This window comes from Triplophysa rosa, linkage group LG22, assembly GCF_024868665.1.
Source record: "Triplophysa rosa linkage group LG22, Trosa_1v2, whole genome shotgun sequence".
NCBI lineage: Eukaryota > Metazoa > Chordata > Actinopteri > Cypriniformes > Nemacheilidae > Triplophysa > Triplophysa rosa.
Window position 1 is genome coordinate 2,040,302 of NC_079911.1, and position 12,775 is coordinate 2,053,076.

General features: G+C 36.0%; 2 protein-coding genes across 2 annotated transcripts; one reads left to right on the plus strand and one right to left on the minus strand.

Annotated features, from left to right (window-relative positions):
* The first annotated feature begins 3,532 nt into the window (after positions 1-3,532).
* On the plus strand, positions 3,533-4,772 carry LOC130546456 (lysozyme C II-like). The gene is made up of 4 exons (XM_057321725.1): positions 3,533-3,664; positions 3,852-4,039; positions 4,549-4,580; positions 4,696-4,772. The coding sequence occupies exons 1-4, from the start codon at positions 3,619-3,621 to the stop codon at positions 4,760-4,762; spliced, it is 333 nt and encodes a 110-aa protein (XP_057177708.1). The 5' UTR covers positions 3,533-3,618; the 3' UTR covers positions 4,763-4,772.
* A 4,190-nt stretch (positions 4,773-8,962) lies between these two features.
* LOC130546399 (uncharacterized) lies at positions 8,963-11,382 on the minus strand. The gene is made up of 6 exons (XM_057321665.1): positions 11,328-11,382; positions 10,820-11,170; positions 10,612-10,659; positions 10,333-10,467; positions 10,181-10,215; positions 8,963-9,439 (listed from the first exon to the last, which is right to left on the minus strand). The coding sequence occupies exons 1-6, from the start codon at positions 11,368-11,370 to the stop codon at positions 9,329-9,331; spliced, it is 723 nt and encodes a 240-aa protein (XP_057177648.1). The 5' UTR covers positions 11,371-11,382; the 3' UTR covers positions 8,963-9,328.
* Positions 11,383-12,775: the final 1,393 nt, after the last annotated feature.

Consider the following 12,775-nt stretch of genomic DNA (forward strand, 5'->3'; position numbering starts at 1 on the left):
AGCAAATTATTTTAAAATAATGTTAGCCCATGAAAGCATTGCAAATAAATTGTTTACTTTACGTTATTTGTGTATGTTTTTGACCAGCAAACTATGTGTAATGAAGAATTGGTGTAAATTACACTAGAAGTTAAAGAATTTCTGTCTGTAAGGATTTTTTGGTCACCCTAATAAAATCACTGGGTCTTACCTGGCCACCTCTAAAAAAAAGTTCTGGCTACGCCCCTGCTGCAAGGGATTTCTATTAACCTTTTTAATCTCTATGAGGGCAATTTTTTATAATTACCTTATTAAAAAATGCTTTGTCTTTTATTTTAAATACTTATATTTAATCAATTATTTCAACCAGTAAAAACAGCATGACATGGTTTAAAGCAAAGGCTATTTCATGCAGCTCAAATGTCCCATAAATGCATTTACACCAATATTACATAATTATGTAAGATTAATGTCATTTTGAAAGCATAAAGTGTATACATTAAATATAAATAACAAAAAAAAGACAACAAAAAAACAAAGTAAAAGGCTGATGTCTTGAGTTAACCAGCGACACCTAGCGACAAAGCGACTTGATGTCATTCATTTCAATGGAGAGCTGGCGACTTCCAGCGACAGTGACCATTAGCGTCAGGAAGTGGGCGTGTCTAGCGACCCGACAAAGTTAGCTGTGTCTTGTTTCGTAAGGCTGTGTCCTTGTGTCCTCCATAGGTATCATCCTCTAAAGGACGCGGTATACGGAGGATTCTCAACTTAGAATTAAACGAGACATCCTTCGTAGGACATACGGGCAGAAAAGGAAACAGGAAGTACCACGTTGCTATGACAACACCGTTGCACACGTTGCACTCGCACACCTGTCAAATTAATTAAAATGATTTCTACATGATTTAAGAGGTAAAAAGTTGGTTACTTTCTACCCTAAACAATGCCAAAAGAGTTAAAGAAATATACAATTTTGCCTTACTGTTTCATAACGTTTAAAAATCACTAAACACTTGTAAACCTATTTACTACATATGCCTGCTAAGATTAAAACACGTGACACAAATTGTAAACTGTTACCATTTAAACACCACATATTTGATTGAATGTGCAGCTGTTGCTGTTTATTCAAATAACAGATGTTGGCCGACGCAAAGAATTGTGGGTTATCTCTAGCAACGAAGCATACATCTCATGTATCCTCCGAATCCCTGTCAAAGAAGGTCGCATTTGAAGGGTGCCTCCGGAGAGTCCTACCTGATTTTATGAAACGAGACAGCCTTGATGATGTAGCAGCCTTCAAATGAGACCTCTGGAGGACGCAGCCTTACGAAATGAGACACAGCCGTTGAGAGTTTCTCAAATTTATGCAAATGATGAGCCACTTTCGGGAGCGACTACTAATAGGAGTAAAGCAGCGGATCTCACGTCATCCATCTCCAGTCAGTTACAGCAGGGTTTGCTGTGTTCACACCGCCAGCGACTCTGTCGCTAGGTGTCGCTAGTCATCACACCGCCAGCTGTCACACTTTGTGGGGAGGAAGAACCCAAGTGCAGGTAGCGGGGATGAAGGGGTTAACAAATACTTTAACAGAAAACAAAACACTGAACAAAGGAAATACCCACGAGGGGGTGTCTGACAGGACAAACTAAAATACAAAACTTTAAACCAAAAACTTCCCTCAAGGGGGCAAAACGAGAACTAAAGTCATAAACAAACACAACTCACTTTCAGGGACACACGGAGCAAGGCAGGAACTCTGGGAACAAGCACAACATACGAGACATTGAACAACGAATCCGCACAAGACAGCAAACACACGGGCATTTAATAGGGAGACAGACAAAGGAAGATAACGAGGGGCAGGTGAGGAACATGAGACACGGCAGGAAAGCAATACGTGAGACGAGAGGGGCGGGGCCAAATGACGAGACATGAGAAAGCACATGGCATGTCAATGATAAACAAACCATGTCTTTCTCACTAAAGATGAGATGTCTTACCATGTCTTTCTCACTCAACTAAACACAAGGGTTCTGTCATGATCCTGCCACTAGACTAGAAAATCCTGAACAAGGAGGCAGAATTCTGACAGCCAGCGACTCCACATGCCCACTTCCTGTCGCCAATGGTCACCAGTATGTAAACAAAAAAACGTGTTATTATTGCTCTTGATATTATAATTATGATTGTAAATGTAAAAAAAATAAAAATACTTTTTGCGTGTCATATTCTTATAGACCACGCAGACAGCTTGTTTATGGGTGATTACATTGCAGTATTGCATTAGTAAATCTTCACATCGTTTCTGTAAGCAGCATGAAATACATTTATTCAAACTGGAAATAAACAGAAAACGCGTGAAAAACATCACTGACCATAACTGACTTGAGTTATAATCTTGCATTAAAATAAATGAAGCTGACTGCATGAAAGTCCCATTAAAATGAATGAGTCTGACTGAACTCTGAGACCGATGACTCTTCTAAACTTCTGATTGGTCATTACGTTCATGTGCTGTCTGTGATTGGTTGTAATTCTCAACACTGTGAGTAAAACACAGAAAAAAATCACTGTGAATTGGACGTGAATATAATATTGTAACGATAGGTTACGTTCATTTTCACATTTAATTTGCCTCGTCCATGAACTGTATAAAGCGGGACACGTTGTCCCACTTCTCAGAGTGAGAAATGCAAGGTGTGGCGTGTGAACTGGTTGAAATGCATGTGTCTCAAGGTGAATGCGCAAGACTATTTGTCTGTGGTTTGGACATTTAGGCCTATCCTATTTGTCTTGTGTTTTGGATTTGTGTGCTGTTGTCTTGACTCTTCAGTTTTGCAAAAAGGTACTTAAGTAATAATCAGCATTTAAAAATTTTGAGATAGCCTATATTTAAATGGATAGTTTACCACAAAATGAAAATTCTCTTGTCAGTTGGAGACAGTTGGACAGATGGAGGAAAAGCAAAATGTCCATGTTCTTAATGGTATCTCTGTGTTCGTACAGGGACACATTAAATAAAATGGTGCATAGAAAAACGTGTCTGAGATTGTTGGCATATCAAGCAAGTTTAATTCCATGTATATTAGGTATTTTCTTTCCAAAGTGTTTGTGTTTGTGTTTCAGCAGCAAGCAAACTGATTTGTTGTCTACAACATCACTGAACGTCATTCAAAAAAGTTACTATAGGAAACCAATAGGGGCAACGCCAACTTGCGTCTCAACCACAGCCACTGGAGACAAGCAGAAATACGGTCTGAACGGGGCTTTATGCCGCCAGTGATTGGCAGTGATAGAGCAACATCTCATTTATTTGAATGGTAGCTTAGCGACATCCGGCGACCCGAGCAACAGTGACAGTTGGCGACAGGAAAGGGTGTGTCTAGTGATGCAACAAGGTTGAGAATTGCTCAACTTTATGCAAATTATGTTCGACTTTATGGAGCGACTACCAATGGAAGTAGTTACACCTAACACTGATGTACATTGCATTTGAAACAGGAAACATAGGAAAGCATTCTTCTGTCGGCTACCAAAGAAAAAGCATAAAGGTTATTGTGTTTCTTCTGATCATTCTGGCTGCAAATGCCAACGTACAGTATTTGAGAGACGTGAACTAACGAGAGCTCTAAATGCCCATAGGCATAAGTGGCTATGCAGGTGCCAGTCTGGGTGATTGTAAGTAACCATTTCCAAATATACAAATGAATAGACTAAATAATATTTAGGTTTAATATAATTCAAACTGTTCTCAGAGACAAAACATTAGGCCTATTGGTGAAATTGTATTTCATAGTTTTTGGATGTTCACTGTTAAATGATTTTTTAATTGAATTAAAATAGTTTTATTCTTGTATACCTTAAGGGGTTTGCTTTCAGTATTGGGAGTCTCGCTACAACACGGCAGCCACAAACCGCAACAGGGATGGCTCAACAGATTATGGGATTTTCCAGATCAACAGTCAGTACTGGTGTGATGATGGCTGCACCCCTGGCCGTATCTGTCATGAACGCTGGGGGAAACATGGACAGAGGACCCAAGTGCAGACAGTGGTAAGGAGTTAACAAACAGACTTTAATTATAAATACAAAACATGAAACAAAAACCCACATGGTGGTAACACAACAAAACAGCAAGGGAATAAACAAGAGGTAACAGGAACATAGACTAACTACACTAAACTAGACAAGATTAAATACAATACTAGACATAAACTACAACTAACTAAACTGGACAACACAGCAATACAAGACCGGGAGGGTGCCGACGGACAGACAAGGCAAAATGAACCGAGACAAGGCAAAATGAACCGAAACAAGACAGAAAACACAAGGGCATTAAATAAGGGATGAAATCAAGAGGGAACAGCTGACGGGCATGAAACAATAACGAGCAATAATGAGGAGACCAAGAGAGTATGGCAAGCCGAAAGGGCCAAAATCACGTAAGAAATCCATTGACAGTAAAACAATTAAATATATATCTATATTTTTAAAGTCAGTTAGACTTAGTTTTTTCATGACATTTCAATGACATTTCTTTGTCTGTTAATTGTGCCAAGATCAAAGCGAGACAGCAAGGCATTACCACATGGTAAGTTGGATATAGTTCTGACATAAGTGTTTGTGTGTTTGTCACTGAAAAATATTCATGAAAATAGAAGAAATAAATAAATGTTTAGCTAAATAAAATTCACCTTTTTGTTTAGGTACGTCTGGCGTAATCACTGCAAGAACAAAAATGTGACTCAATATATCGCAGGATGTGGAGTTTAAAGATATGTCTACTGTCCAAATAATGTCCAAATATTTTTCTTACAAATAAACTTGTTTCATGTGATTCCCTAAAGATATTATTACTTGAGCATGCACTGTAAGGTATAAAGCAGAAAAATACATTCCCGTGGTGTTTTGTTATTTCTTGTCTCTGAGTTTGGTGTGTTTTGTTGAGTGTATCCTGGGGCAATGAACCAGACCATTTAGCTATGCTATGTTTAGCATCATTCCTGGTTGAAAAGTCACCACTGTTTTTAAAAACCATTCTAACATTTTATTCTACTTTACAAATGTGGCTCCTCATTATATCACATTAAAGTAAACTCCAACAGAGATGCATTCAAACAATACCACATGATTATTGTAAGTACTATTTGCAATATTATGTACATTCTATGGGGTAGAAAATGTAATTTAAAGTTATCTGAGCCTTTATTGTTCAGACTTAATATAGCCCAAGGTATAAACTTTTTTTTTTGTTATTTATAAAGTGTAACTGTGCAATCTTCCCACTGGCTCTGTTAATGCAAGCTCAGTGCCTCCGGTCCCATATGGCATAACAATACAACACACAACACCATTTTATTACGTGGTCACTTGGTAGCCCATATTGCCTTCCGTAGCCTTCCGTTTCAACCACAGCCAGATAATACTGCTAATAAAGATAATACTGTATATTTGACGCTATTAATGCTAAAGACCTTAAAGTCAGTCCAGATGGGCTTGTGCTTAAAAGAACAAATTAAGAGAGTTTAAATGGTCAACTTTTCGAAATTAAGATTTATACATCATCTGAAAGCTAAATAAATAAGCTTTCCATTGATGTATGGTTTGTTAGGATCGGACAGTATTTGATTGAGATATACTATTTGAAACTCTGGAATCTGAGGGTGCAAAAAATCTAAATGTTGAGAAAATGGCCTTTAAAGTTGTCCATCAGAGGCGCTGTGGAAGGCCGTTGCTAAGAAGAAACAAACAGGTTTGTTTTAATGTTCTTTATTGGCTTTTCACTGTAATGATGTTGTGGAGAGTAAATGAAGCTGAAAGCAGAAATTCTAAGCTCTTTATACCAAACTTGAGTGGGTAATTCTCAAGGAGCGGGCAGCAGTGAGTGAAGTTTGTAGCCGTTTCTGGTCATTTTTGTTCGAGATTTATTTACGGTCTTTACTTAATATTCTAATGATTTTTGGCATAATAGAAAAATCAATAATTTTGACCCATACAATGTTTTGTTGGCTTTGCCACAAATATCCCCATGCTACTAAAGAGGGTCACAAATTTGTAATATACTAGATAATGCTGAAAATGTGTTTAGTCATTTTGATATAATCAACATTTCCCTATAATGTGATCAAATACATCGGGTTACTTTTTGTTAGTAGAATTTGGGCCACAAAACAGTACCTTGGAGCACTTACAAGTCCTGACTGTGACATTCATTGAATTTGAATTGATTTCAGTAATTCTTTAAGATGATGCCAGAATGGCTGGTGTCTTTCCATTCAGACATCAGACCTGAGATGTATACGTAAGTATGTGATGTAATGTGGCCTGTTTTACACTCCTTGCAGAATTTCCAATTGTGTCGCTTCTCAAAAATTTGTCCTTACAATAATTGTGCCGGTTTATGTCCACTTCAATGTACCTCATTTCATTTATGTTTGTAGTACAGTAAACACAACATTTCCTGTATGTTTGCATGATATTTAAATGTCATCTACCTTTATTATGTCCATTTACACAAAAGGTCATATGTATATTCTCCAGTCATTCTGGAGAATCAATCACTGTCACAATATAAGATTATGAAACATAATCTCTGTCAAACTTCCATTCAGAACCAGAGACACCCTCCCACCTAAACTCTAAATGATACATTTCATTAAACGCAGTATGCCTGTTGAAATATATAATTATTTAAAAAATATTCCAGATGTTTATGTAGTACCTTTACCAGCCCGCAGGGGTCCTCTGACATTTCTCTTTGTCCCTGCATGTCCGTGCCTCCTATTTTAAAAGCCGTCAAATGATCAATCAATAAAATACACAAATACATTTGACTTTTTTTGTCATTTTTACCAGTCTCACATGAATATAAAAGTACGTTTATAGGTCAAATAAATATTAGATATTATAAATAGATATTTTGTTAGAAATTATAAACATAATCTAATAATTTATATTTTAAATAAAAAAATGTCAGTCTACAGATAGTATCACATGAGCTCATGTGATCTGTGTAAAGGATGTAAATAATAACTATTATTATGATGAAAACTGGATTTTAGTAGGATCTTATGATCTTACTGAAAGGAATTTCAGGTCTGAACAGTTTTAAAATATTGACAGTTAGCACATTAACGAAGCATAATCAATTTTCTAGAACCACCTGAACCACTGCAACATCAATCTGTCTACATTTATTGAGTAAAACTATTAACACTTTAACATGAATTTGATTGAATAAGAACTTGTAATATATCCCAGTAGAGAAATTCTAAATATGGCCATATCACAACTTTGCACTTTGCTATGACACTTAAGTTTCGTTGGAATAAAATGATGTATGGAAACTTTTGCCCACAGAGACCAAAGCAGCTCTAAAGTGTATTCTATTTTCAGAGCTAAAGGTTGACCACAGCCTAAACGCTGTGCATCAAATTCATTGTGTTCAATGTGAATGTGCTCGGTAGCTGCACCTTGACAAAGCATGTGTGCAAGTGCACATCAACACAAAACAGCTTTTACAGTTGTGCATTGAGAGAGATGAAAACAACACGCTTTCAAAGGCCAAGAAAAAAGAGTGTTAAAATGAGATCTACTGTATGTGTCAGTGTTGCGCAATAGTGAATTATTCATTGTGCTGCATGAGCAATATTGTCACCTTCCTTGTCAGTCTATATATTTATTTTACTATACATGTTTATGTTTAAGAAGAGTTATGAGAAAAAAAGACAAGAACTATCTTAAGAGGGTTTGGGGGGGGGGGTAAACAGGGAAATACAAACTTAATTTGATAGTTTTTCTCTAAAATTTGTATTTAAAATAAAAATATTGCAGTTATTTTTTATTGAGTTTGCAAAATTCATCTGTTCAAAATTTGCAAAATTTTGCAAAATTCATCTGTGGCAATTATTTATGTATTTATTTTGGCAGTCCCACAACAGCTTGACTGAATTTTATGAGCCTACTGTTTTATAACTTAATTTAGAATTAAATCCTCTATGCTGTTTTCATCACACTATAAAAAGGGTATTTAGCTTGTGGTCATGGAAACACATTTATTGTAAATGATGTTGACGTGGTTTAGCTGCAGTGATAGGTGTGAATTGAGGTGTGGAAAACTGTGCATGTAACATTTTTATTTGCTCTACTGATGGTCACTTTAGTAGATTTGTCTATACAATGAACAACTTTTTACTGTCCTGTGTCATTTACAGTCTTTGAGGTACCCCCAGTTACTGACTCATGGTGGAGAAACTGAAATTTACATACTTTTAATTTTTGTGCAGTTTTAGTTTAATCAAATATACTAAGCATCGCACCCCCCATTCATTTAAAAATGTTAAAAACATTATTTATTAGTTAATTCTAATACTTGCTCATGAAGATTAGAAAAATCTGTGGGTTTTAACCATCACTCATCTAGTTGCAGAATACACAAAACGTGTGTGTGTGAAGAGGTTCCTGCAACAGAATTAAAGGTGCCTTTAACAACAGATTCTTTTAAAAAGCTTTAAAAAATTAGAAATGATTAGAATAAAACACTTACATTTGAAATACATGATGAAAATACAAGATGCCCAGGTGGCATCTTGCCCCAATATATTAGATTACTAGAAAAATGTTTAAATAATTAAAGTGCTAACTTTGGCATACCCTTGAGGATGAAACATACTGAAATAGAAATATCATGTGTGTGTTGGTAAATTGGTGTTACTGTAGATTAAATTACATGTAAATATAACAGTCTGATGTTTAAAAAAATAATAAAATAAATAAAACCGGTTTGTTTGTATGCTAATTTTGCAGAGAATTGTAAATGCACACTGAATCTGTTGGGAATTAAATTGAATTCATTGTTATTTCAATATTCTTCTTTATTTAATAATTCCATTGCTGAATAACAATCTATTGTAAACTGTGTAAGTGATCACAACCAAAAGAATGAGTTAAAATGAGAAAGCATACAACCCCCATCACTTCTTCTGTACTTTGGTTTGTATGAAAGTTTAAATGATACGATTCACAATTTAACCAATTTAGTTACATAAACATAGTTGAAGTAATGACAATAAAAAATATGAAATTATTACAGTTAATCTGGCCTGTAGGTATAGGTTTGACAGCTGGGGCAAGATGCCCCCGGGCATATGCTTTACAAATACATGTCTTAAAAACAAGACAAACACAATATGGCCATCATTTCTATTACGCGTTATCAATATACTTGTTCTTATGGTAGTATCAGAACAATCAAAAGAGTTTCCAAATAAATAAACAAGCATAGCAATATTAACCAAAAATGTCAGATAGCCTTAAGATCTTGAATAAGCGAGTTATGCTTCACGTGGCATCAGTATACACAAGAAATGGATCAGTATGTTCTTCTGCTGACTTGGATCTCTTTTTGGAGAAATGCACAGCAGAATATTCTACTGACTCGAATTCCTGCTCCTGTAAAAACAGAAACGTTCAAATATGTTCATATTTTAATCAGGACTTTATCTGAGGCATTTGTGACCCTGCCTGCAACCCCAGCTAAACTCATAAATCAGCAGTGATACAGTTACTGTTTCATACATAATGTACAACACATTCTGTGAAAATATAACATTGATATCTTTAATATTGACTGAGTAATGCTATGTCAAAGATTGCAATCAAATGTTGACGCTTGTTTTCACAGGCAGGGCACATTTTTGGAAGATATTTTTAGAGGCAGAGACTAGAAAGTAGAATATAGAAAATGCAAATGTTTGCTAACTCAAAAGATTATATAAGGTGAAGTAAAAAATATAACAAAATTCTAAAATGAATAGGCTTTTAAACATTTTAGTAATAGGCAATTAGTTTATTATTAAAAACATGTACATGTATTAAACCTCATATGTATTTTACTACATTAAAACAGTTGAAAACTTTGATTGCCGTATTTTGTTAGTTTTGGTGTTGAAGTGCAATTTAAACAAAAACATCGCTTTAACCGCATATTGTCTTTGCCCGGCAATAGAAGCGTATGTAACATGTCTCTTTAAGATCAACTGCTCAAAACAACAAGCACCCATCATTTTGGATCGAGAAACAGGACTCTGCCTTTCCCACGCAAAAATTGAAATGCAATTGTTTTGATTTTTTCATGTTTATTTATTTGTTTGTTTAGGTCTGTAAATAGACTAAATCTATGTCGTAGTTTACCTCATAATTATGTTGATGTGCTTGGCATTCTGCACCTGGTACAAAGCCGAGAAGGAGACAAGCAAATGTATTTTTCTTAGAGGGAATTATTCTTTATTTAAAGGGATTTATTCTGCATTTGTAATTTGCTTAAGCTTTTGGAAAGAACTTACCTCGCCTCTGTTGTTTGTGATGTCTGATAATAGCCAAAATGAGCAGAATACTTAAGGTAAAAATAATAATTCCACCAAACAGGAGTGTCATGCTAAAAAAGATGTTCTCACTAGACACAGGACATTTCTTCTGATCTATTCAAAGTAAATATAATTTTACTCATACATAAAAGATGAAATTATACTGTAAATATTTTTCTAATGATTATATAATGAGAGTAAACAGGAATTAACATCTAGTACACTCAGTTTAGAAAGTAATATATCATACATACATACCCTTTTTCAAGTTCTCTGTTGCATTTTTACTTGACATTTCATTCTTTTCTGAATAGGTAAAACAGTTTACTGTTATATTGACATTTACCAAACTGTACTGTTTTTTCGTTTTGTCAGAGATACAGACTGACTTTGAATTAAAGACAAATAAGAGAAAATATATAAATATTACATTACTATGACAACGTGCTGTATTGCTTGAGATTACCTTTAACTTCAAGCCTGCCTCCATTGAAAAATTTTATGTTATAATCCATAGCTCCACAAAAGTAGAAACCAGAATCAGAAATATTCACATCCGTTATTGTTAAAGTTGTCTTTTTTCCACACATGTACATGATCAGGTGATTCTTTGTGAAATTGTTTGAATATCGCGGCTCTACACTTTGAAGACTTTCAGTGTATATCATGCACACAACCAGAATGGGCACAGCACCAGCTGTCTGCTTAAACCAACACAGATTTCCAGTAACATGAATAGTATGTTCACACCACATAGTAACATTATCTCCTGTCAAAACCTTCATGCTGACGGCTGGACACATAACAGTGAGTACACCTGAAACACATTCAAGCAGAAAAATAAAACTGAGCATACCAAAAAAAGAATACATTTGTACAATATGAAAACATGCAATTTAAAAGTCCAATATATATAACATTTGATGAAATGTACCTCATCATAGAATTCAAAGTTACAATAACTATTACCTTACCTGTGCCAAACAGTAAAAAAGTTGTAGTTGATATATGTAGCATTTCTTCTCTTGGTCAAACTACAGCTGAAGAGGACATTAGGTAGGTGATATCTTCTTTATATAAAAGAAGGAGTGGCTTTTGTTGATGTGGGACTACCAATGACAAGGCCAGAGCCCAGAGACCCACAGCAGCACAGAACAAATGATAAAATATGCACTGCATCTGTATCTTCTAATGGAAGAGGGATTTCAATCCTGGCACACCATAAAGCCAGTAGGAAGACTTCGTTAAATAAAAAAAAACATCTATTACGCGTTTGCACTATTACATGTTATAGCAGACATGTATATGTATGTATCTCCTCACAGATATTGTAACACAAACAGATTTCTAGATAAACCCAGATCCCAAATCCTTCCAAATTGTACTATTATTGTGTATTTTCACTCATTTTCACACATCTTTTATTGTTGATTGCAGTGTTGGGCAAGTTACTCTGTAAAAGTAATGAATTACTAGTTACTAATTACATATTCAATAGTAATTAGAGTATTGTACAAAATACTCTCTCCAAAAAGTTTTTAATTACTTATTACTAACTACTTTCTATATCCTATATCACTGTTGATTAGTTAAGTGATTCAAGGATAGACATGAAACGGCTCTTTTAATTCATTCAAATAAATATTATAAAACTACATATAGTATTATTTACTGACCAAAGTATTACAAATGTGAGAATTATTCACACATTTGACAGAAGCCCCTCCTGTTTTGCCCTTGTTTAGACTTTCCCCCCTGGACTCTTATGTTTTGTATTATTTTTATCATGTTGCCCTGTTTTTGTTTGTGTCGCTGTCTGTCCAGTCGTGTTAGTTGCCTTGGGGAGCGTCAGGTTGCCGCTCCTTAAGGAGGGGCTTCTGTCATGATTCTGCCGCATCATGTCATGTTTCTTGTGGTCTAGTGGCAGGATCATGACAGAACCCCATGTTTCATTTGGAGACAGGTAATTTTTGCCCTTATGGCCTTCCACACACCATCTCCGGTCTCGTCTCTGTTCCCGCCCTCTTGTCTCCTCGTTATTGCTCGTTTATTGTTTCATGCCCTTCACCTGTCCCCTCTTGATTTGATCCCTTTATAATGCCCTTGTGTTTTCTGTCCTATGCTGGTTAATTTTTTATTAAACGTCTTGTTAACCCCTTACCCTCTGTCTGCACCTGGGTCCTTTGTCCTTGTGTCTCACCACGTATCATGCCAGAATGAACCAGCCACAACAGGACCCAGCAGACAGAGGGATCTTAGCGGGAGGGGTCGATGCCGCCGGGTTCCCCTCCAGGTTCGAAGCCGCCGGACTCCCTTCCAGGGTCAGGGCCGCCGGCATCCAGTCCGTGTCCGCCCGCATCCAGTCCGTGTCTGCCAGCATCCAGTCCAGCGTAGCCGGCATCCAGTCCACGTCCTTTTGTGG

Coding starts and splice junctions, on each gene's coding strand:
- LOC130546399 (XM_057321665.1), bottom strand. CDS start 11,370: ATGCTACATATATCAACTACAACTTTTTTACTGTTTGGCACAG. Junction 10,660..10,819: donor AGGCAGGCTTGAAGTTAAAG/GTAATCTCAAGC, acceptor TTACCTATTCAG/AAAAGAATGAAATGTCAAGT. Junction 10,216..10,332: donor TCACAAACAACAGAGGCGAG/GTAAGTTCTTTC, acceptor GCTTTGTACCAG/GTGCAGAATGCCAAGCACAT.
- LOC130546456 (XM_057321725.1), top strand. CDS start 3,619: ATGCCCATAGGCATAAGTGGCTATGCAGGTGCCAGTCTGGGTGATT. Junction 3,665..3,851: donor AGGTGCCAGTCTGGGTGATT/GTAAGTAACCAT, acceptor GTATACCTTAAG/GGGTTTGCTTTCAGTATTGG. Junction 4,040..4,548: donor GGACCCAAGTGCAGACAGTG/GTAAGGAGTTAA, acceptor AATTGTGCCAAG/ATCAAAGCGAGACAGCAAGG.